Source organism: Notolepis coatsorum, assembly GCF_963971535.1.
Source record: "Notolepis coatsorum genome assembly, chromosome: 5".
Lineage (NCBI taxonomy): Eukaryota > Metazoa > Chordata > Actinopteri > Aulopiformes > Paralepididae > Notolepis > Notolepis coatsorum.
Genome location: NC_140169.1, coordinates 10,726,299 through 10,751,075, shown reverse-complemented (window position 1 = coordinate 10,751,075; position 24,777 = coordinate 10,726,299). Strand labels below are relative to the sequence as shown.

At 44.9% G+C, this 24,777-nt stretch overlaps 1 protein-coding gene across 1 annotated transcript in view; it reads left to right on the top strand.

Moving 5' to 3' along the window:
- The window catches only part of LOC311229264 (receptor activity-modifying protein 1-like), a gene marked incomplete at both ends in the record, with an annotated part of 170,403 nt that extends 147,102 nt beyond the window's left edge, over positions 1-23,301 (top strand). Inside the window, one exon of the mRNA XM_084315329.1 lies at positions 23,046-23,301. Coding sequence (XP_084171455.1) covers positions 23,046-23,301 — 256 coding nt within the window. The remainder of the gene's footprint in view (positions 1-23,045) is intronic.
- Positions 23,302-24,777: the final 1,476 nt, after the last annotated feature.

Genomic DNA, 24,777 nt, shown 5'->3' with positions numbered 1-24,777 from the left:
AATGGTCTTACTTATGGGCAGTACTAGAAAGGATGGGGTTAGGAAACAGATTCATTGATATGATAAAAGTAGTATACAAAGACCCATCGGCCATGATCACAACAGGTATAATTACCTCCGGAATTTTTCCGGTATCGCGCTCTGCCAGACAGGGTTGCCCTCTTAGTCCCGGACTATTCGCTTTATCATTAGAGCCTTTAGCACAGTATATAAGACAATCCCAATCCATAGAACCAATCTCAATCAAGGGCACACAACATCATATTAGTTTATATGCGGACGACGTAATATTGTTCATGGGAAACCCTACCACCTCAATGCCTCATCTTCTCAAGTTGATTGATGACTTTGGCAATCTATCGGGATTTAGGATAAATTGGCCAAAGTCGGCCTTCCTACCACTTAACGCCCTTTGTTCGCAGTCTGATAGTAAGTGTATTCTAGTGTTCCCTGTTTTGTTGCTCTCCTTGTTTTCGTGTCTCAGTTCGTTTGTGGTCAGGTTTAATTTGTAGTCAGTTTGTGCCCCTTCCCCGTACCAGCTCGGCTGCGCCTTTTACGTTGTGCCTTTTGTAATGTACATTTGTTGCTGCCGCAAGTGGAGATGTCACTGTTCACTGTTCACTGTTCAGCTTGAGGGAGGTGCCTTTGTAATCTGTCATCGTTCTGAGGCCCTGCCACATGCCTCTAGAGTCAGCCTGTTCAAACTGAAGTTCAACTTTGTCCCTATAATGCCGTTTTGCCTCTATTACTGCTCTCCTGACGTTGTATCTTGCAGTCTTGTGTTCATCCATGTTGCGTGTCACAAGCCCGGCGTTGTATGCTGAGGTGCGCACTTTCAGAGCCTCACGGACGGATTTATCAACCCAAGGCTTTTGATTTGGGTAAATTCTAATTGTGGTAGAGGGGATTGTTTCTTCTACCAAAGTACAGACAAAGTCAAGCACTGTTTCAGTGTATTCGTTAAGGTTGGCTGTGTTATCACAAAACACATTCCAGTCTGTGCATTCCAGCGCAGCCTGTAGTGTCTCTGACGTCACAGTCCAACGCTTAACCTCTCGCGATACTACCGGCGCGCGCTTAAGACTCTGTTTATACTTTGGCAAAAGAAATATGGCGGCGTGGTCCGATTTGCCGAATGGACTAAGAGCCTGTGACTTGTACCCATTCTTAAATTGCGAGTATACATGGTTGTAAAGTGTCACAAAACAAGCGACACTTTTGGACAATGACATCCTGAGTCGTTCCAATACAGCCCTATATACCTATTTTTCACATGTAATCATATGCTTTATTTTTCAATTATTCAATTAACGATGGACAAAGACCTCACAGGATGGCAGAGTGGGTGTGAAGTGTCACAAAACAAGCGACACTTTTGGACAATGACATCCTGAGTCGTTCTTATGTGACCAGTATAATCTTTAAACTGAACTCTGGAGGATAGCTGGCTCTACTTATAAAAAATGGAAATGAGCCTTTAATATCTGCAGACAAGGTGCCTGGTGTCTGTGAAAAGGGAGGAACCCTGGGGAATGTGGGCCTCTGCAGAGGGGAGAGAGAGCTGTAAGAGCTTAACCCTTTCAGACGAACAGGGGATTAAGGGTTGCTGGTTGAAGTCTTGAATCTATAGAGGGAGATCTTAAAAAAGAAACTATATAACAATTAAATGTTTGATGTGTACAGTAAAAGTTTTCAAAATCGCATGCTTATAAATTGAGTGTCAGTAGAGAATAATACTAACAGAATAATGTGTAAAAACTGTTTGTCTGGAGGGATCCTTAAGAGATACTGGAGAGGCCTCGTACATGGTACGATATCACGTGGTCACCATAGACAAAGCCGTTGTCTGTTCTGAAGGAATAAGGGACTTTCGGTTACTTAAAAAAACACTAGGTAACGAGAAGTAACGTTAGTACCAAGAAGGAGGAGCTCATACGAATTACGTATTGTACTCTGGTTTGCTAAACAAAAATGACAGCCTGTGACTTCACTGTGTTTAGACCAATCGGAAATATTGTAAGATGGATATAAAAGGGACGGTTGCCCTTTCAAGAGCCAGATTTTTACACTGAGCTGGAGAGATAGGAAGAGGCACAAGCCGTGCCAGATCAGACTTTTTTGAGAGATGAGAAGAATGGTGCTCGACACTGGGCACAAGCCGTGCCAGATCAGACTTTTTTGAGAGATGAGAAGAATGGTGCTCGACACTGGGCACAAGCCGTGCATGATGAGATGTTTTGTTCTGTGCTTATTTTAAACTGAATTGGGTGCTTTCCACTTCAGTATCTTTTTGTAACTAGCTTTTTCTAATTAAAATTACCTCTTTATAAATATGATTTGTATCCTTTCTTCTGACCAGACGACCGGACGACCGGGTAAGCATGAAATGTGTTTTGCATTGTAACTTCACCCCATGCATTTTTGATTAATGAGGTAAAATATAATAATAGGCTTTATCCCTACGGAGTAAAAGGAGACTTATGATTATGCATTAAAGACTAAAGGTGGATTCTGATAAACCTGGTTTTATCAAGTAATGCCATATAGTGATAATATGTGTAAGTGGCTTTATCCCTAGCTATAATGGGGATATAACTATAATAATAGGCTTTATCCCTACGGAGTAAAAGGAGACTTATGATTATGCATTAAGGACTAAAGGTGGATTCTGATAAACCTGGTTTTATCAAGTAATGCCATATAGTGATAATATGTGTAAGTGGCTTTATCCCTAGCTATAATGGGGATATAACTATAATAATAGGCTTTATCCCTACGGAGTAAAAGGAGACTTATGATTATGCATTAAGGACTAAAGGTGGATTCTGATAAACCTGGTTTTATCAAGTAATGCCATATAGTGATAATATGTGTAAGTGGCTTTATCCCTAGCTATAATGGGGATATAACTATAACTATAGGCTTTATCCCTACGGAGTAAAAGGAGACTTATGATTATGCATTAAGGACTAAAGGTGAATTCTGTATAATGGGATTATCAAGTAAATCCATACAGTGATAAATACGTGTAACGGATTAGGGAAATGGACCTCATCTAATTAAAGAGAGCCCGTCCCAGTGCAAATAAAATAAAATATTCCGCAACTTCAATCACTCGACCTAAGGTCGATGACTGACGGGGGTCGGAACGGTGCATTCGCTGTCTCTTGTCGGTCAGTGGTAACAACAACATTTTGTAGACTCGGTTGGTTCTGCGTGTCAACCACTTCACAGGACGCTGTTTGAGGTGTAGATAGGCAGACCAATGAGTTATGAAGTTATCGATCTGACCTAAGAGCGAGCGTGGGCATTCAACAATGGTCTAATATGTTCTCGCCTCTGGTGGGACAGGTCACATGCTGATAGAAATTCGGCAACACCTTTTTAAGACGCGCGCTGTTGAAATCGCGCAGAACCAAAATAGCAGCGTCAACGTTAGCTGTCTGTTGTTTGTTTACCTCGTCATGTAGCTTCGAGAGTGCGGCCCCAGTGCTTGCTTGTGGTGGGATGTACACTCTGATCATGATGATGGACGTTAACTCCCTCGGGAGAAATAAGGGTTGGCATTTGATGGTGATAAACTCCAGGTCTGGGGAGCAGTGGTTAGACAATTCCTTTGCGTTGCCTATATCACACCACTCCTTGTTTACCATGAAAGCTATGCCGCCTCCTCTTGTCTTTAGTGATTCTTCTGCCGTTCGGTCCTTACGGAGAACGAAGAAGTGATCTGCCGGTTCTATTGCATGGTTTGGGACGTCCGGAGTCAACCAAGTCTCGGTGAAACAAAGGACGTTGCAGTCCCGAATATCCCTCTGGACTGAATTGGATCCGTGCTCTGATGTCGTCCAGTTTGCTTCCTATCGATTGCACATTGGTCAACAATATGCTGGGCAATGTGGTTCTGTGTCGCCAGCTCTTCTTCTTTCTCGTCGTCGCGCCTTTTCCTTGCGTCGGCCGCAACAAAGGATCTCCGCTGGCCACTGTTGTTGTTCAGCAATCCGATCCAGAGAGCAATCCAGTCGGTACGTTTTTCTTAATCCAATGTCAATGAGTGACTGACGGTCATACACATTTAATGCACCAACAGTTGGTGCAAATAAAACTCTTAAAACTATAAAAATTAACAAAAGTAAGCACAGTCTCGACGGAGCTAACAGAACGGCGGCCGGTCGGAGCAGCGCCTCCTTAGCAAATGATCTCAATACCTTCTATGCGAGGTTTGAGGCGGTGAATAACAACACCAGCCTACAAACCACTGCAATGGAGGGGGGGGCGCTGCTGATGGAGATTCAGTGTTCAGAATAACAGAACATGAGGTGAGGAGGACCTTTAAGAAAGTGAATATCAGGAAGGCAGCAGGACCGGACGGCATCTCCGGCGGCCGGCCGCGTCCTAAAAGTCTGTGCCGACCAACTGGCCCCGGTATTCACTGACATATTTAACCTGTCCTTAGAACAGGCTGTCATCCCCACCTGTTTGAAGAAGTCCACCATCATTCCTGTACCCAAAAAATCTACGCCCACTTGCCTCAACGACTACCGCCCTGTAGCTCTCACCTCCATAGCCATGAAGTGATTTGAGAAGCTAGTGAAGGGCTACATCTGTTCCTCCCTCCCCATCAACCTGGACCCCCTGCAATTTGCATACTGCCCCAACAGGTCCACGGAGGACGCCATAGCCCATGTGCTGCACACAGCAGCATCACACCTGGACAAGAGGCAGGGGAACTATGTGAGAATGCTATTCATCGACTACAGCTCAGCATTCAATACCATAGTCCCCTCCAAACTCATAGCCAAGCTCAGGGACCTGGGATTGAACTATGACCTCTGCCAGTGGGTCTTGGACTTCCTGACGGGCAGACCCCAGGTGGTGAGAGCAGGCAACTGCACCTCCTCATCCATCACCCTCAACATAGGGGCCCCGCAGGGCTGTGTTCTGAGTCCCCTCCTCTACTCCCTGTACACACATGACTGTGTGGCTCAGTGGAACAACAACACAATCATCAAATTTGCTGACGACACAGTAGTGGTGGGCCTGATCTCTGCAAACGACGAGAGGGCCTACCTGGAAGAGGTCAAGGTCCTGGCGGGATGGTTCCAGAACAGACTCTCCCTGAACGTCAGCAAAACAAAAGAGATGATTGTGGACTTTAGGAGGTCGGGGGTCAGGGACTACAGCCCCCTCAGCATCGACGGGGCACCGGTTGAGAGAGTGAACAGTTTTAAGTACCTCGGAGTCCACATTTCCGAGGACTTGACATGGACCACACACATTGACAGTGTTGTGAAGAAGGCACGACAACGCCTCTACTTCCTCAAGTTTCAAGTTTCAAGTTTCTTTAATAGTTGTCATACAGAAGTACAGAATACTTTTGTACAAAATGCTTCTTACTGTTGCGCTCCAGAGACTGTGCATGACAAGATAAGTATGAAATAAAAACATAGTAAAAATTAGAAGTAAAAAAGAGGTCACAGTGTTCAGTTTAGACATATGTACAATGTTCGTAGACGTAGTTACCATACAATATACAATACTGTGCAGTGTACTAATATACAATACTATATAGTGCAAGGCATAAATGGACGAGGTGCAGTTTAGGTACAATTCACAGTAGGTGTACGAGTTGTAGTGCAAATCCTTTATCAATAAATATAAAGTGTAAGTGTGTTTGTGTGATCTAAAGTGTGGAGAGTGGGTGCTGCAGTGTGTTGTTTGTTTGAGTGAGTGTGTGCGTGTGGGTGTGTGTGCTGTGTGCATTTGATGGTTGTTGCATAGTGATTATTGTTCGTTTAGCGATTATTTTCGTTTAGCAGCCTGATGGCCTGGGGATAGAAGCTCCTTCTGAGTCTTTCTGTGCTCGCCATAAGACTCCGGTATCGCTTGCCTGACGGCAGCAGTTCAAAGAGGCAGTTGTTCGGGTGGCTCGAGTCCTTAATAATTCTCTTAGCCTTCCCCTTGCACCGCTTGTTGTAAATGTTCTGGAGGGTGGGAAGCCCCCCTCTAATTGTGCGTTCGGCTGAACGTGTCACTCTTTGTAGTCTGCTACGGTCTTGTGCAGTGCTATTCCCAAACCAGGAGGTGATGTTGCCGGTCAGGATGCTCTCTATTGTACATGAGTAGAAGTTCCTAAGGATCTTCTGACTGACTTGGAACTTCCTTAGGCGCCTGAGGAAGTAGAGGCGTTGTCGTGCCTTCTTCACAACACTGTCAATGTGTGTGGTCCATGTCAAGTCCTCGGATATGTGGGCTCCGAGGTACTTGAAACTGTTCACTCTCTCAACTGGTGCCCCGTCGATGCTGAGGGGGCTGTAGTCCTTGACCCCCGACCTCCTGAAGTCCACAATCATCTCTTTTGTTTTGCTGACGTTCAGGGAGAGGCAGTTCTCCTGACACCACTGTGACAGGTTCTCTACCTCTTCCAGGTAGGCCCTTTCGTCGTTGGCAGAGATCAGGCCCACCACTACTGTGTCATCAGCAAATTTGATGATGGTGTTGTTGTTCCGCTGTGCTACGCAGTCATGTGTGTACAGGGAATAGAGGAGGGGGCTCAGAACACAGCCCTGGGGGGCCCCTATGTTGAGCGTGATGGATGAGGAGGTGCAGTTGCCGGCTCTTACCACCTGGGGTCTGCCCGTCAGGAAGTCCAGGACCCACTGGCACAGGTCATAGTTCAAGCCCAGGTCCCTGAGCTTGGCTATGAGTTTGGAGGGGACTATGGTATTGAATGCTGAGCTGTAGTCGATGAACAGCATTCTCACATAGTTCCCCTGCCTCTTGTCCAGATGTGATGCTGCTGTGTGCAGCACATGGGCTATGGCGTCCTCCGTGGACCTGTTGGGGCGATATGCAAATTGCAGAGGGTCCAGGTTGATGGGGAGGGAGGAACAGATGTAGCCCTTCACTAGCTTCTCAAAGCACTTCATGGCTATGGAGGTGAGGGCTACAGGGCGGTAGTCGTTGAGGCAAGCGGGCGTAGATTTTTTGGGTACAGGGATGATGGTGGACTTCTTCAGACAGGTGGGGATGACGGCCTGTTCCAAGGACAGGTTGAAGATGTCAGTGAATACCGGGGCCAGTTGGTCGGCACAGACTTTTAGGACGCGGCCGGGGATGCCGTCCGGTCCTGCTGCCTTCCTGATATCCACTTTTTTAAAGATCCGTCTCACCTCATGCTCTGTTACCCTGAACACTGAGTCTCCATCAGCAGACCCCCCCTTCCCCATTGCCGTGGTTTGTAGGCTGGTGTTGTTATTCACAGCCTCAAACCTTGCATAGAAGGAGTTGAGATCATTTAGAGATCATTTCCTCAGGCGCCTAAGGAAGTTCCAAGTCAGTCAGAAGATCCTTAAGAACTTCTACTCATGTACAATAGAGAGCATCCTGACTGGCAATATCACCTCCTGGTTTGGGAATAGCACCGCACAAGACCGTAGCAGACTACAGAGAGTGGCACGTTCAGCCGAATGCACAATTGGAGGGGGGCTTCCCACCCTCCAGAACATTTACAACAAGCGGTGCAGGGGTAAGGCTAAGAGAATCATCAAGGACTCCAGCCACCCAAACAACTGCCTCTTTGAACTGCTGCGGTCAGGCAAGCGATACCGGAGTCTCATGGCGAGCACAGAAAGACTCAGAAGAAGCTTCTATCCCCAGGCCATCAGGCTGCTCAACGAACAATAAACACTATGCAACAACCATCAAATGCACACAGCACACACATCCACACGCGCACACTCACTTTAAACAAACAACACACTGCAGCACCCACTCTCCACACTTTAGATCACCTAAACACACTTTATATTTATTGGTAAAGGATTTGCACTACAACTCGTACACCTTACTGTAAATTGTACCTAAATTGTACCTCATCCCATTTCTGCTTTGCACTATATAGTATTGTATATTAGTACATTGCATAGTATATTGTATATTGTATGGTAACTCAGTTACTTCTATTCTGCATCGAACATTGTACATATGTCTGTACTGAACACTGTGACTTTTTTTTTACTTCTATTACATGCTATACTATTTTATTTCATACTTATCTTGTCTAGCACAGTCTCTGGAGCGTAACAGTAAGAAGCATTTTGTATAAAAGTATTCTGTACTTCTGTATGACAACTATTAAAGAAACTTGAAGTAAAGCTTGTTTATTGTCACCGCCGCCTTCTGCCTCGTCTCTCTACTCACTTTATGTCCTGCGCTTGGGTCCAACACTCCCACACGCTCCACCCCACATTGTAACACACACTGCATAAAACATGACCAATATGGCAGCCAAGTGAATAAGGCGAACATACGAAGGTCATCATCTTCTAGCAATTAGCATAGAAGAAATTGCTAAAAACATACAAAAATGGAGAAAGGGAGGGAGATACAGCAGGGCAGCATTTTCTCCCATGATGGTTGATTACTCAACATCTGTTTAACACACACAGTCAACCAGAATGACGCCCCACAGATGGCAAATGGAAGGTGGCGTGACGTCAGCCTCCCAAGCTCAATGTCAAATGAATTGTGACAGTACGTTCTGTAGCCATTCTGTAATGAGCTGCTGTCTTTCAGCATAATGAAGTGCCTCCTTCCTGAAGTACGCTTGAACTGTGTGAATCACTCCTCGGTATACTGGATGTCCAAGTATAGCACAGCGGCCTGCGGCACTAAAAGAGTGCTGGAAAAATTAGACCTGATGTGACGTCACCGGCCAATTTATCCCCCATGCGCAGGGCCGGATTAACGATCGGGCCGTTTGGGCCGCGGCCTGTGGGCCTCTAGTGACGAGGGGCCTCAAATTTTTTTTATTTTTTTTGGAGATCGATGTCATACTGTGACACTGAAATGAAAAAATATTTCATCAACAAAAATATACAGTACGTCACACCCCGTGCCTCTCCCTGCCGTCTGCAAGTGGCTAATCTTGAGTTTCTGACCCCCCAGTAAGCTAACGATGGATCAATCCAAAAAAAAGGAAAGTCTGAGGAAAATAGAGGGTTTAATTCAGCGTGGACAGATTAATTTGCTTTCACGACTAACAATGCAGGCTTACCTGTAGCCTATGCCTGATATGTGGTGCGAAATTTGCAAACAACGATTACTGTCATTTTGATTACTGTAGTTTGCCTGGTATGTAGCCTTGGTTAGTGGCTGCCCCACCAATGTTTTACATATAAAAACACCACTGTGCGTGCGTGCACGTGTATGTGTGTGTGGGGGCCTCCACAAGAGTCTGGCCCAGAGGCCTCTGAATTCTTAATCTGGCCTTGCCCATGCGCATCAATGCCACCAAGTAAAATATGAACACAGTTTTGCAAAAGAAAGGTTGCATGTGCAACCATTGTACTTGCAGTCTTAAAGTCCTGAATTAAGATGCTGAATAGACTAGGGCCCTGCTCAAAATGCAGTAAATGATGTTACTCAATGTAAAATCACATCACATTAATAAAGGATAAGCCGGGGGTAGTTATATTTCCATAGAACGCCATTGTGTCCACTGTCTTGGCAAAAATAAATAGAAAATAATGTCTTTATAAAGTACAATTATAATTTATTTCATTTTAATTCATTTTCATTATTTCTAAAAGGCTTATTTCAATATTATATTTCAGTATTACTTTGACTTGGTTGATACCGACACACACAAACTGCTTCAGTCCTCAACCTGCCCTGCTGTCTGTACCTAAGCTCTCTGTAGCCTCTTTCAGAAAGACCAAAGGATTCATCTCACAATCTGCTTTCCAGTGTCCCAGATTAATGCTATCATGTTAAATTCCACGTAAGAGACAGACTTTGGTAACACATGATACCTCCACAGCAGGCTAACAAGCTAACTAGACCACTCTAGCAAGTACACCAGTAGAAATCAAACAAATAAAAGTCTGTGTTCCAAATAGCAGCGTATCAGAATAGCAGTCCGGGTAAGAAACGGACAGACGTCCAAAATCAACTAATCAGACGACCAATGTAGGAGGTGGGCTTCCCACTCGCCAAGACATTTACAACAAGCGTTGCAGGGGTAAGGCTAAGAGAATAATCAAAGACTCTAGCCACCCAAACAACTGCCTCTTTGAACTGCTGCGGTCAGGCAAGCGATACCGGAGTCTCATGGCAAGCACAGAGAGACTCAGAAGGAGCTTCTATCCCCAGGCCATCAGGATGCTCAACGACAATAACACTATGTAACAAACCATCAAATACACTCACAGCACACACATCCACACGTACACACTCACTTTAAATAAACAACTCACTGTAGCACCCACTTTACCCACTTCAGACACTTTAACACACTTTATATTTATTGGTAAAGAGATTTGCACTAACTCATACCTCATAACTCATAACTCATACCTCATTGCACCTTACCGTAAGTTGTACCTCATCCCATGTATTGCAACTCAGTTACAAATTTTTTCTACTCTGTATTGTATATTGTATATATGTATATTGAACACCTTTGTTTACACTTGTTTACGTACTTTTGACTTTCTATTTTATACTATTTTATTTTACTCTATTTTATCTAGCACACTATCAGGAGCAAACGGGAAAAAGCATTTCATATAAAAGTATTCTGTATTTTTGTATGACAACTTATAAAGAAACTTGAAACTTGAAACTTAGGCTCAACATGGTACACAAAATAATAAGTAATAGGGCCCCCAAATATTGTATCAACTATTTTCCTAGTGTTAGTGAATCACACAGCCACAGAACGAGATCTAGCTTAGCAAACCTGCATCCTCCAAGGTGTAGAACAAAGATGGGGCAGTGCTCATTTGCTCACACAGGAGCACAGGAGTGGAATGAGTTGCCTTTGACCATCAAACAGATCTTGAACCTGTATAGTTTCAAGGTGAAGGTTAGGAAATGTAGTGTAGTTTTATTGTGTCTGTACATTTTGTACATATTTTATTAATAAATGTTGTATTTTACTTTTTAATTATATTTTGAGCAATATACTGTTGGCTGATAATAATGTGTAATACATGTTTATGTAAATACCATGTGCTGCTGAGACCAAGGACCACAATGGAAATAAGTCTGTGACTTTTTTGTGCTATCCTTGATAATTTTAGGATGCATGACTTGTTAACATGTAACACACACACACACACACACACACACACACACACACACACACACACACACACACACACACACACACACACACTGCTTAACTTGACAGGCAGAACACATCCACACACACACACGCACGCACGCACACACACACACACACACACACACACACACACACACACACACACACACACACACACACACACACACACACACACACACACACACACACACACACACACACACACACACACACACACACACACACACACGCCGATGTAAACATTTGAAAACACACACTCTAGTGCAGTGATTCCCAACCTGGGGTCCGCCAGGGGGCGCAGGGGGTCCGCCAGACCACAGATGATTTGAGTTTTTTTTTTTTTTTTTTTTTTTTTTTTTTTAGATAAATATTTAATTAGCATATTTTTATCATCAGAAGAATGAATAGTCTCTCCACTACAATAAAAAATAAAGATAAATAAATAAACATCTAGACATGATTTTTGAACGTTAACAGTAGGCTACCGGGTAGCCGCTAAAACGCGAATCAGTTGACTGTATCACTTTCCGTAGCTAGCCTAGCACGCTAGTTAACTTTCTCGGCTCGTCTGCAGTCAGCCGCCAAAGGCGAAAATGTGTGACAAACGAAAAGGAGATGACGGCAGCTCATCTGCAAAAAAAGTTAGGACCTACAGCAATCGCGAAAATTACATCACCATGGGCTTCACTGAGGGACCAGACAAACGACCTGAGTGTGTGATTTGTGGAGAAAAGTTGGCAAACTCGAGCCTGAAGCCCAGCAAGCTGAAAAGACATCAGGCGTCTAAGCACCCAGAAACCGTTGGGAAGGATCCAGACTTTTTTCGGAGGAAAGAACAGTCTCTCAAGGCGAACAAGCCCGTTGATGTTAGAGTAGCGTGGAGCAGGGGTGGCAGTGATTTACAGAAGGCTACCGAAGTCTCCTTTGAGTGTTCGCTTTTAATTGCAAAAGCAAAGAAACCGCACAATATTGGCGAGCAGCTCATCAAACCAGCCTGCATCAAAATGGTTTAGAAACTGTGCGGCCCACAGGTGGCGGATAAACTAAAATCAGTACCACTCTCGAACAATGTAGTGAAAGACCGAATTGATAAGATGTCAAGTGATTGCGAGCAGCAGCTGTCAGAAAAGCTTAGAAAGGGTCCATTTGCCATACAACTTGATGAAACTACAACTGTCGCAGACGAGGCTGTGCTCATTGTTTATGTGCAGTATATCGAAAATGAGGATCTGAAGCAGGACATTCTCATGTCAGTCAACCTTACTACCACCACTCGATGTGAGGATATTTTTACTGCAGTGGATTCTTACTTCATTCAACATAAATGCAAACCGTTCACCATTAGGGCCTGATTTGAGAGGATGAATACAGGATTTGAATATTGGCCAACATTCTGAAATACATATGGTGCAAGATGAGATTTGTTGATTGAAGGCACAAGTCAAAGAAGCATAGTGGGTCTAATTATGATGCATATGCCTGTGTATAAGCAGTTTGTTATTAAAATGCCAAAAAAAGTATTAAAATGACAAAAAAAAAGTATTTTAGGTATTTTATTAGGAGGGGGGTCCAGGAATTTCATCAGAGATGTTTGGGGGTCCCTGGGGGAAAAAAGGTTGGGAACCCCTCCTCTAGTGTACCCTATTGGCACTGGACTGATATTACCTGGGGACTTCTGGGGAAGTCGTCTGCCATCAAATAACCTTCCATTATTTCAGGTCATTTGGTTTTGGCTTTAGAGAAATCAATACAGGAAGAGGGTTTAAAATGCATTTTCAGTGCAAATGTCAAATCAATCGGCTTCAGCTCAGCGTGGGGATCAGTATTTCCTTCAAGTTCCTTCAAGTTCCTTCTTGAAAAATATATTTCCATCCACAGCAGGCGAACACAATGTAACTGCGTGCAGTTCATTATTTCCCCCCCTTCTGGATTGTCATAGATTTGATTCATCATGGTAAAGAATATTTAAGTCCTCTGCATGATTCCATCTTTGTATCAGGTGGTGCATGTCGCCGTTGTTATAAAATAGTTTGAAGTGCCATTTGAAACAATAATGTTCAATTATACGATCACCCCGGTAACCCCGGTAAAGTCCTGCGTCCTGTGTGACTGAGCATCTAGAGATCACAGAGGTCTGGGGGTAGTTTTCTATTACCACGAGTCCCCGTGTAATACTACTCCAATCAGTTTCAGTTTCAGTTTTATTTGAACAGGGACAGCACACATTAATGAACATAAATGTAAATGTGAGACAGTGTTAGCGGTAGCTAACTGTTGTCCCTGGGCCTGGTGTTAAAAAGCTGCTAAAAAAAGAAAGCATAACATATATGGCATACAGGTAATTAAGAACAGGTTAAATACACATCATGCTAAATATATACAGCAGACATGTACAGACAATGTACAAAAAATAATACTACATATTAGGTAAATACGATCATTCATGTTTGAATGATCAGTGTGTTAATATTGCGGATGTAAATTGGTATGGAGTTCCAGGTCTTCGCAGCTCTCACGGAGAGGGCTGATTGGCTAAATGTACTTTTCCTTAGTGGAACAGCCAGATCACCCGGTACAACAGTTCCGGTGAACCTGCTGCCCATAGTGAAGACATCTGAAAGTGGGGGTGGGGCTGGACCATGGGGGTGGGGCTAGACCATGGAGGTGGGGCTGGACCATGGAGGTGGGGCTGGACCATGGAGGTGGGGCTAGACCATGGAGGTGGGGCTGGACCATGGAGGTGGGGCTGGACCATGGAGGTGGGGCTGGACCATGGAGGTGGGGCTGGACCAGGACCATGGAGGTGGGGCTAGACCATGGAGGTGGGGCTGGACCATGGAGGTGGGGCTCGACCAGGACCATGGAGGTGGGGCTAGACCATGGAGGTGGGGCTGGACCATGGAGGTGGGGCTGGACCATGGAGGTGGGGCTCGACCAGGACCATGGAGGTGGGGCTAGACCATGGAGGTGGGGCTGGACCATGGAGGTGGGGCTGGACCATGGAGGTGGGGCTGGACCATGGAGGTGGGGCTGGACCATGGAGGATTTTAAAGACCAGACTGGCATCGGTTAATTTAATGATGTTGTCCCCCAGCTCAAGAGGGCATGCTTGTCGAGGATATTGCAGTGGTGGTGACGGATAGGCTTCTGGTCCAGAACCTTCAGAGCCTGTTTGTATGCAGATTGAATGGCTGCTAGATCCCATGTAATACTAGTCTAATCCCCATGTAATACTAGTCTAATCCCCATGTAATACTAGACTAATCCCCATGTAATACTAGTCTAATCCCCATGCAATACTAGACTAATCCCCATGTAATACTAGTATAATCCCCATGTAATACTAGACTAATCCCCATGTAATACTAGACTAATCCCCATGTAATACTAGACTAATCCCCATGTAATACTAGACGAATCCCCATGTAATACTAGACTAATCCCCATGTAATACTAGTCTAATCCCCATGTAATACTAGACGAATCCCCATGTAATACTAGTCTAATCCCCATGTAATACTACATTTACATTTACATTTAGTCATTTAGCTGACGCTTTTATCCAAAGCGATTTACAAGTTCTGTACGACAAGACAGCAAGAAGGGTACAACTCTATCAGCTGAGTAACAATGTTCATCAAGTGTTGCGTGTTACAGTGTAGGTTAGTTTATTAGGACAAGTGCATGACAGTAAGGTTAGTCAGGGTTAGATTTTATTTTTATTTTTTTTATTTTTTATAAATCATTTCAGATAATGGTTGAAGAAGTGAGTCTTTAGTCGACGGCGAAAGATTGGACGGGATTCGGCTGTCCTAACTGGGATGGGTAGTTCATTCCACCATTGTGGGGCAAGGACTGAGAATAGGCGGCTTCTCTTTGATGACCCTCCGGGAGCTTGGATAGGAGTAGGTCTGAGGCGGCCAGAAGATGCAGAGCGTAGGGGTCTTGAGGGTGTGTAGTTAGAGACCATTGACCGGAGGTAGGCGGGAGCGGTTCCCTTTGCCGCACGGTATGCTAGGTCGAGGGCCTTGAAGCGGATACGTGCAGCAATGGGGAGCCAGTGCAGGTCCCTAAGAAGTGGGGTGACATGGGCCGACTTCGGTAGGTTTGAGATCAGGCGGGCCGCTGCGTTTTGAATGAGTTGAAGAGGCTTGGTGGCAGTGGCCGGGAGGCCAGCTAGCAGTGCGTTGCAGTAGTCGAGGCGGGAGATGACTGGTGGCTTCTTTTGTCAGGAAGGGGCGTATCCTTATGACGTTGCTCAGGAGGAATCTGCAGGTTCTGGTTGTCGCTGCGATGTGAGCAGAGAAGTTCAACTGGTCGTCGAGGACAACACCAAGGTTCTTGGCGGTCGGGGACGCGGTCACAGCTGCATTCTCGACTGTGATGGAGAGGTCGGTCAGGGGGGAGGATTTAGCCGGCAGGTGGAGCAATTCTGTTTTGCTTAGGTTCAGTTTGAGGTGGTTGGTCGTCATCCAGGCGGAGATGTCGGACAGACAGGCCGAGATCCGCTCAGAGACGTGGATATCTGAGGGAGGGAAGGAGAGGAAGAGTTGAGTATCATCGGCATAACAATGATATGAGAAGCCATGAGACGTGATAATGTTACCCAGTGATTTAGTGTAGAGGGAGAAGAGAAGGGGTCCTAGGACCGAGCCCTGGGGGACACCCGTCCGGAGGGGGCGGGTGGCCGACAGAGTCCCTCTCCATGACACTTGGTAGGAGCGGTCGTTGAGGTATGATGTCAGCCATGTCAGCGCAGATCCAGCCACTCCCATTCCTGCGAGGGCCGCGAGGAGGATCTGATGGTTGACTGTGTCGAAGGCTGCAGATAGATCTAGGAGAATCAGGACAGAGGAGAGGCCTTTCGCTTTTGCTAAGTGAAGTGCCTCTGTGACCGCAATGAGGGCCGTTTCTGTGGAGTGGCCAGTCTGGAAGCCAGACTGATTGGGGTCTAGGAGGTCATTCTGTAAGAGATAAGCAGTAAGTTGGTTGGATACAGCACGTCAAGTGTTTTAGAAAGAAAGGAGAGAAGAGAGACAGGACGATAGTTGGCTATGACGGTGGGGTTCAGGATTGTTTTTTTTATGAGGGGCGTGACTCTGGCTTGTTTTAGGGAGGTGGGGACCACCCCCGAGTTGAGTGAGGAGTTGATGGTTGCAGTTAGGAATGGGAGGATGTCCGGTGCTATGGTCTGGAGGAGTGGGGAGGGTAGCTGGTCCAGCTGGCATGTAGTCGGACGGTTCGACGTTACCAGTGTCAGGGTCTCGGCTTCTGTAATGGGAGAGAAAGATGACAGAGTGAAGGATGAGGTTCTCGATTCAGCGTTTGGAATGGGTGGGGGTTGGGAGAAGGAGCTGCGGATGTTCTACACTTTTTCCTCAAAGAAGATCGCAAAGTCTTCGGCAGAAAAAGATGAGGGAGGAGGGGGTGGGGGGGGAGTGAGGAGGGAGGACATGGTAGCATGCAGTTTGCGAAGATTCTTGGCAGAGGCCTCGATCCTATGGTGAAAGAAAGAAGCTTTGGCATTAGTAATGGTTTTGGAGAATGTTAACAAGAGGTTGTGATATGTGTCGATGTCAGCAGTGAGGCGTGACTTTCTATACTTCCTCTCAGCCGCTCTCAGGACCTGTCTTTGTTCTCTCACTGCATCCGTCAGCCATGGACTGGGTGGGGAACGGCGGGCAGGTTTCTCAACGAGGGGACAGAGCTTGTCAAAGGAGGTTGCAAGGGCTGAGAGGAGGGTGGAGGTTGCCATCTCTGTGGGGAGAGCAGAGAAGGTGTCACTCAAAGGTAGAGCGGATATTATGTCAGAGGAGAGGGTGGAGGGGGATAGGGAGGCCAGGTTACGTCTGAGTGAGACGGTTTGAGTTGGGGTGAAGACCTTTCGGTTAAGCATGAGAGTTAGTGAGAAGGATATGAAGGAATGGTCAGATACATGTAGGGGAGTTACCGTGGTGTTAATGATGCTGGAGTTACGGGAAAATATGAGATCCAAGGAGTTGCCTGCTCTGTGGGTGGGAGGCATGGCAGTGGGAGTCAGGTCAAATTGTTGTAGGAGGGAGACCACTGGGACCGACTGAGATGAGTCAGGCAGGTTGAAGTCGCCCAATAGAAGGAGCGGGGTACCATCTTCCGGTAAGGAGCTTAGAAGCATGTCCAGCTCATCTATGAAGTGATCGAGGGGACCTGGAGGGCGATAGAGTGTAACAATGGTGAGATTGTAGCCCATGAAGGAGATGTCATGAGGCCAGTGCCTCCACCCCGTCTGGAGGGTCGAGGTGTGTGAGTGAAGTTATAGTTTGTAGATAATGCTGCAGGTGTTGATGAGTTATTGGGAGTTATCCAGGTCTCAGTTAGAGCCAGGAGCTGCAGATTTAGACTATGGGCGTAGGCAGTAATGAAGTCAGCTTTCTTGACTGCTGATTGACAATTCCATAAGCCTCCCCGTACTGTGACAGGTGTATTAGTGGCTGTAGGAGGGTAGGAGAGATTTGCCGGGTTGCTAGCAAACTGGCGTGGATGGGTAGAGTCAGTTCTGGAGGAGCAGATTGTGGATATAGGTATGAGGCACATTGTGGTGTCAAGAGTGGCAGGGAGAAGGTTGTAGGGAGGGAGCGAGATAGTAGGGAAATAGCAGAGTGGGAGGGAAATATAGGATTATGGTGTACTTAGCACTGGGTGGATCGGCGGATCCCTCTGCGAATAACTCCAGGAAAACTCCTCTTTGTCCCTCTTCGTTTCTCGACGCTTCGCTGACGCTACGCCAGCAAGTCCTTAAATCACTATCACTAATTACTGATGAGTGACACCTGCAGCAAAAGGCCACACCTCCAGTTTCTGTCAGCTGGGTGAAACTAATTACAAACTATTTCCACAACACAATTTAGTCACACACTTCAAAATGATGTACACAGTATTATTCAGTTAAAAGATCCTACCCTCTCTGCTGCTGTCATCAGAATGATTCAAACAGAGAAAAAGCTGGTATTTAACCAAAAAAAACTGTCACAAGTGCCCACTTAACTACAAAAGCCACATGCACAAAGGCCACACCTCCAGTTTCTGTCAGCTGGGTGAAACTAATTACAAACTATTTCCACAACACAATTTAGTCACACACTTCAAAATGATGTACACAGTATTATTCAGTTAAAAGATCCTACCCTCTCTGCTGCTGTCATCAGAATACTAGTCTAATCCCCATGTAATACTAGTCTAATCCCCATGTAATACTAGTCTAATCCCCATGTAATACTAGACTAATCCCCATGTAACACTAGTCTAATCCCCATGTAATACTAGACGAATCCCCATGTAATACTAGTCTAATCCCCATGTAATACTAGACGAATCCCCATGTAATACTAGTCTAATCCCCATGTAATACTAGTCTAATCCCCATGTAATACTAGTCTAATCCCCATGTAATACTAGACTAATCCCCATGTAATACTAGTCTAATCCCCATGTAATACTAGTCTAATCCCCATGTAATACTAGTCGAATCCCCATGTAATACTAGTCGAATCCCCATGTAATACTAGACGAATCCCCATGTAATACTAGACTAATCCCCATGTAATACTAGTCTAATCCCCATGTAATACTAGTCTAATCCCCATGTAATACTAGTCGAATCCCCATGTAATATTAGACTAATCCCCATGTAATACTAGACTAATCCCCATGTAATACTAGTCTAATCCCCATGTAATACTAGTCTAATCCCCATGTAATACTAGACTAATCCCCATGTAATACTAGTCGAATCCCCATGTAATACTAGTCTAATCCCCATGTAATACTAGACTAATCCCCATGTAATACTAGTCTAATCCCCATGTAATACTAGTCTAATCCCCATGTAATACTAGACTAATCCCCATGTAATACTAGACTAATCCCCATGTAATACTAAACGTAATACTAGTCTAATCCCCATGTAATACTAGTCTAATCCCCATGTAATACTAGTCTAATCCCCATGTAATACTAGACTAATCCTCATGTAATACTAGTCTAATCCCCATGTAATACTAGTCTAATCCCCATGTAATACTATACTAATCCCCATGTAATACTAGTCTAATCCCCATGTAATACTAGTCTAATCCCCATGTAATACTAGTCTAATCCCCATGTAATACTAGACTAATCCCCATGTAATACTAGTCTAATCCCCATGTAATACTAGTCTAATCCCCATGTAATACTAGACTAAACCCCATGTAATACTAGTCTAATCCCCATGTAATACTAGTCTAATCCCCATGTAATACTAGTCTAATCCCCATGTAATACTAGACTAATCCCCATGTAATACTAGTCTAATCCCCATGTAATACTAGTCTAATCCCCATGTAATACTAGACTAATCCCCATGTAATACTAGTCTAATCCCCATGTAATACTAGACTAATCCCCATGTAATACTAGTCTAATCCCCATGTAATACTAGTCTAATCCCAGATGGCCAGACTATGTCCAGCCAGTAACTGATTGAAGGCAATATCAAGCAGGTGTAGTAAAAAAGCCATAAAAAAGCCATAAAAAAAAACACATTTAAAATACATAAAATCTCACAAACTCACAGTTTAAACACATGGAGCAGCCATCTGTAATACTAGTCTAATCCCCATGTAATACTAGTCTAATCCCCTATGTAATACTAGACTCAGTCACTTCACATACCCCCTCTCACACACATCCACATTATGAATCACACACATACTGTATAGTTTCACAAATACAACACATAACATGGACACCATTGAAACACATGCACATTACATAATCTATTAAAGGGGCACTTCACCAAATGCTGATTTATCGATAGCAATACACATATTGATTTAGTTTGACAGTGTTTGAATATGGCCACCAGTGATCAGGCTCTACGCTAACCTTTTTCCCAAGGAGCACATAAATAAATAAATAAATATGTATATTTGTATAATATATATGTATATTTGTACTGTGCGTGCATGTGCAAACGGGAACGGGACACACATCTGTGCAATAGCACATACCACCAAAGTCACTGGCCCACTGTGTGTGTGTATCTGCGTGTGCAAACGGGAATGGGACACAGACATTTGAACTATTAAGTGATTAATGCCTACTGTGGCAAAGTTGTAACCAACAACTAGGCCTAATAAAAAAAGGCAGTGACATTAAACAAAAAGGAGACACTGGCATTACCACCAGGGCCATCAGTAGAGGGGACTGTAAGGTACCTTTTCGGTATACTACCTTTGCTAAAACTGTGTTCTCTGTTAAAGGTGGTAACTACTGGAATAGCCTACCAGTTGTGATTAGAGAGTGCCCCACATACTCCATGTCCAAGACCCATCTTAAACTGCATCTTAAGGCAAACCAGAACTGTGATAATTTTTTATCTGATTTAGTTTATGTAACGTGTTTCTTGTTTTTATTGTTGTTTTTATCATTGATTGTCACAATGCTTTTACCCTAAGCAGGTTATTTATTTATTGAAAGAGTTTTGCTGTCTCCTGGTGTAAATTAGCCCTTGCTACAACCCTGCATGTTTACATTTTGTATTTTTGTACTGGATGTTCATTAACATGTGCTGTCCCTATCAAATAAACCAATGCTACAAAAGTAACAGTCACTTAACTTTAGCTTTTGCCCCTTTTATGCATACAATGCCTATGTTTTGGCTAGTGTTGCTCTTCTAGAAAAATAATCCTTTCAGGGTTGCCTATTGAAATACTGTACACCTCCAGTACAGAAACATTGTTTATGAGTTTGCCTGTCAGGTAGACCATTGATTGACAGTTGATTCTGCCAATTACGTCACACCGCTTTCACCCACCTCTGCTGTTGATAACGCTAGCCAAGTTAGCACACATACACAGTGGGCCAGTGAATTATCGCAATTTTAATGTGTACACACTACAGTGTTATGTTATTGTCATGTCCGTTACAGCCAACACAACGACATACGCTACTGCATCAACGTTATGATTAACAAAGCAAGGCATTCGTTTGGTTGCATTAACGTTATATTACTATTGCTATCGATAAATCTAGGTGTTCTAAAATCTATTGCTATTGGTAAGACTAGAATAAGTTACATTAACTTAATGTTACTTGTGTCTCGGGAAAGTCTCGCATATCGCAATGGCGGACTTTCAGGAAGTAAAAAAGCCAATGAGAGCTTCCGATTGGTAATTTCCTTTATTTCCCTTGAAACCAGTCGCGTCACTCTACTGTGATTGGACCGTAGGCTTGAGTGCAATGTGGGACTTGTAGTTTTTTAACGATTTATTAGCGGAGAAAGAAAAAGCACGACTGAGGGCTTGTGTCCACAGCGGATGTTTTTTTCAAGACGGACCGCTTTGAAAAGCAAAAAAAAAAAAAGCTCAGAGCGTTTTCCTGAGTCTTGCGACTGCCGCGGCTCAGCCACTTCCTCGATGTTGATTGGTCGGTCGAAAAAAGTTACCTTGATGAGCGCGCTCCTCTCCAAAAGTTGAACTAGTTTCAACTTTATGCGCTGGGAGCGCTCCGCCCAAAAACGCTGCCGCAGAGAGCGGTAAAACGTGAGGCGCGGCGCTGGGAAAAGGAGCGCGCCTGTCGCGTCTGTAGCATAGAAATGAATGACAGAAAGGAGCTGACAACTCATAAAACATCCGCTGTGGACACAAGCCCTTAGGCTGTAATCTTCACTCGCACACCGTGCAAGTAATTGATTTTTCCGGTTCGCACACACATATTTCTAGGGGCATATGCAAGCAATATGGTCGCACTGTAGAGCCCTCATCTGGGACATTGAACCTTTGCATTGTGTTACTTACAACACCATGAAATAATGTAGATGACCAAATAGAAATACCTTGTCTTATAGGGACTGATACCTTATCATTTCATTGAGTTATAATTAACACAAGGATCCAATGTCCCCAATGACATCACTGGTGGCCATATTCAAATTAATTTACTCTCAACAACCAACCTACCTACCTACCTACCTAATATATCTACCTACATACCAACCTACCAACTAACCTACCTACCTACCTACTTACCTACCAACCTACCTACCTACTTACCTACCAACCTACCTACCTACCTACCTACCTACCTACCAACCTACCTACCTACCTACCTACCTACCTACCTACCTACCTACCTACTTACCTACCAACCTACCTACCTACTTACCTACCAACCTACCTACCTACCTACCTACTTACCTACCAACCTACCTACCTACCTACCTACCTACCTACCTACCTACCTACCTACCTACCTACTTACCTACCAACCTACCTACCTACCTACCTACCTACCTACCTACCTACCTAGCAACCAACCTATCTACCTACCAACCAACCTACCAACTAACCTAGTTATAGAAATTTGATTTATTATTATTATTTTTAGGAGTGGAGAGGAAGAGGAAAATCATCTATGAAACCTACCTACCTACTTACCTACTTACTTACCTACCAACCTACCTACCTACCAACCAACCTACCAACTAACCTACCAATCTACCTACCTACCAACTAACATACCTACCTACCTACCTACCTACCTACCTACCTACCTACCTACCTACCTACCTACCTACCTACCTACCTATCTATCTATCTATCTATCTATCTATCTATCTATCTATCTATCTATCTATCTATCTATCTATCTCTATCTATATATCATCATCCACTGGTTTATTCAATCCATCCATCCATCTAACCAATTGTCTCTGTGTGTGCGTGTGTGCGTGTGTGTGTGTGTGTGTGTGTGTGTGTGTGTGTGTGTGTGTGTGTGTGTGTGTGTGTGTGTGTGTGTGTGTGTGTGTGTGTGTGTGTGTGTGTGTGTGTGTGTGTGTGTGTGTGTGTGTGTGTGTGTGTGTGTGTGTGTGTGTGTGTGTGTGTGTGTGTGTGTGTAGGCCGTACGGGGAGCTGACCAACTGCACCTTCCTGGTGGCACTGAAGATGGACTGCTTCTGGCCCAACCGGCTGGTGGACGAGTTCTTCGTCCGCATCCACCGGCACTACTTCCACAGCTGCTCCCTGTCGGGACGCCTGCTCCGGGACCCACCCAACCACATCCTGGGGCCCTTCATCGTGGTGCCCGTCCTGGTCACCTTGCTCATGACTGCCCTGGTGGTCTGGAGGAGTAAGCGCAGTGAGGGGATCGTCTAACCCCGGTGGAGGACGAGGCGGGGTGGGAGAGGAGAAGGAGAACGAGAGAATCCTGCAGTCAAAACTGTGTGGGGGGGAGGAGGGGGAGGAGATGAGAAGAGAAGAGGAGGAGGGAGAAGAGAAGAGGAGGAGGGGGAGTAGAGGAGAGGAGAAGAGAAGAGGAGGAGGGGGAGTAGAGGTGAAGAGGAGGGGGGAGAGTAGATGAGAAGTCAAGAGGAGGAGGGAGAATAGAGGAGGAAAAGAGAAGAGGGGGAGGGAGAATAGAGGAGAAGGGAGAGGAGAAGAGAAGAGGAGGATGGAGAGTAGATGAGGAGAGAAGAGGAGAAGTGAAGAGGAGGAGGGAGAATAGAGGAGGAAAAGAGAAGAGGGGGAGGGAGAATAGAGACGAAGGGAGAGTAGAGGAGAAGAGAAGAGAAGGAGAGTAGATGAGGAGAGAAGAGGAGAAGAGAAGAGGGGGAGGGAGAAGAGAAGAGGAGGAGGGGGAGTAGAGGAGAAGAGAAGAGGAGGAGGGAGAGTAGAGGAGAAGAGAAGAGGGGGAGGGAGAATAGAGGAGAAGGGGGAGTAGAGGAGAAGAGAAGAGGAGGAGGGAGAGTAGAGGAGAAGAGAAGAGGGGGAGGGAGAATAGAGGAGAAGGGAGAGTAGAGGAGAAGAGAAGAGGAGGATGGAGAGTAGAGGAGGAGAGAAGAGGAGAAGAGAAGAGGAGGAGGGAAGAGGAGGAGGGAGAGTAGAGAAGAGAAGAACGAGAAGGGAGAGTAGAGGAGGACAGAGAGTAGAGGAGAAGATAAGAGGGAGTAGGGGAGAAGAGAAGGAATAATAGAGAAGAGGAGAAGAGACGAGAAGAGGAGGATGGAGATGAGAAGAGAAAGGAGGAGAAGAGTATGAGTAGAGGAGGGACCTTCGGTGACAGAGCCTTCAGCGTGGCGTCCCCTACCCTCCGGAACTCTCTCCCCCCTGAGATCCGCAACGCCCCAACCCTGGACACCTTCAAAAGTGCTCTCAAAACACACCTCTTCACCAAGGCTTTTCCCCATTAGTTAGTTTAGATTAGATTAGGTTCATTATCCCTTACCTGCCCTCACCCCCCCCCCTTTTCCCCCCTATTGCCCCCTTTCCCTAGCCCTCTTGGTTGTGAAGCGACCTTGGGTTTCCTGAAAGGTGTTTTAGAAATTTGATTTATTATTATTATTATTATTATTATTATTATTATTATTATTATTATTATTATTATTATTATTATTATTATTAGGAGTGGAGAGGAAGAGGAAAATCATCTATGAAAACACACATGCACACAAACACACACACACACACACACACACACACACACACACACACACACACACACACACACACACACACACACACACACACACACACACACACACACACAATGTCACTGATTCACATACAAACACCATTGAAACACATTACATTACATAATATATTAAAGGAACATAGCAACATTATGAGAAATGC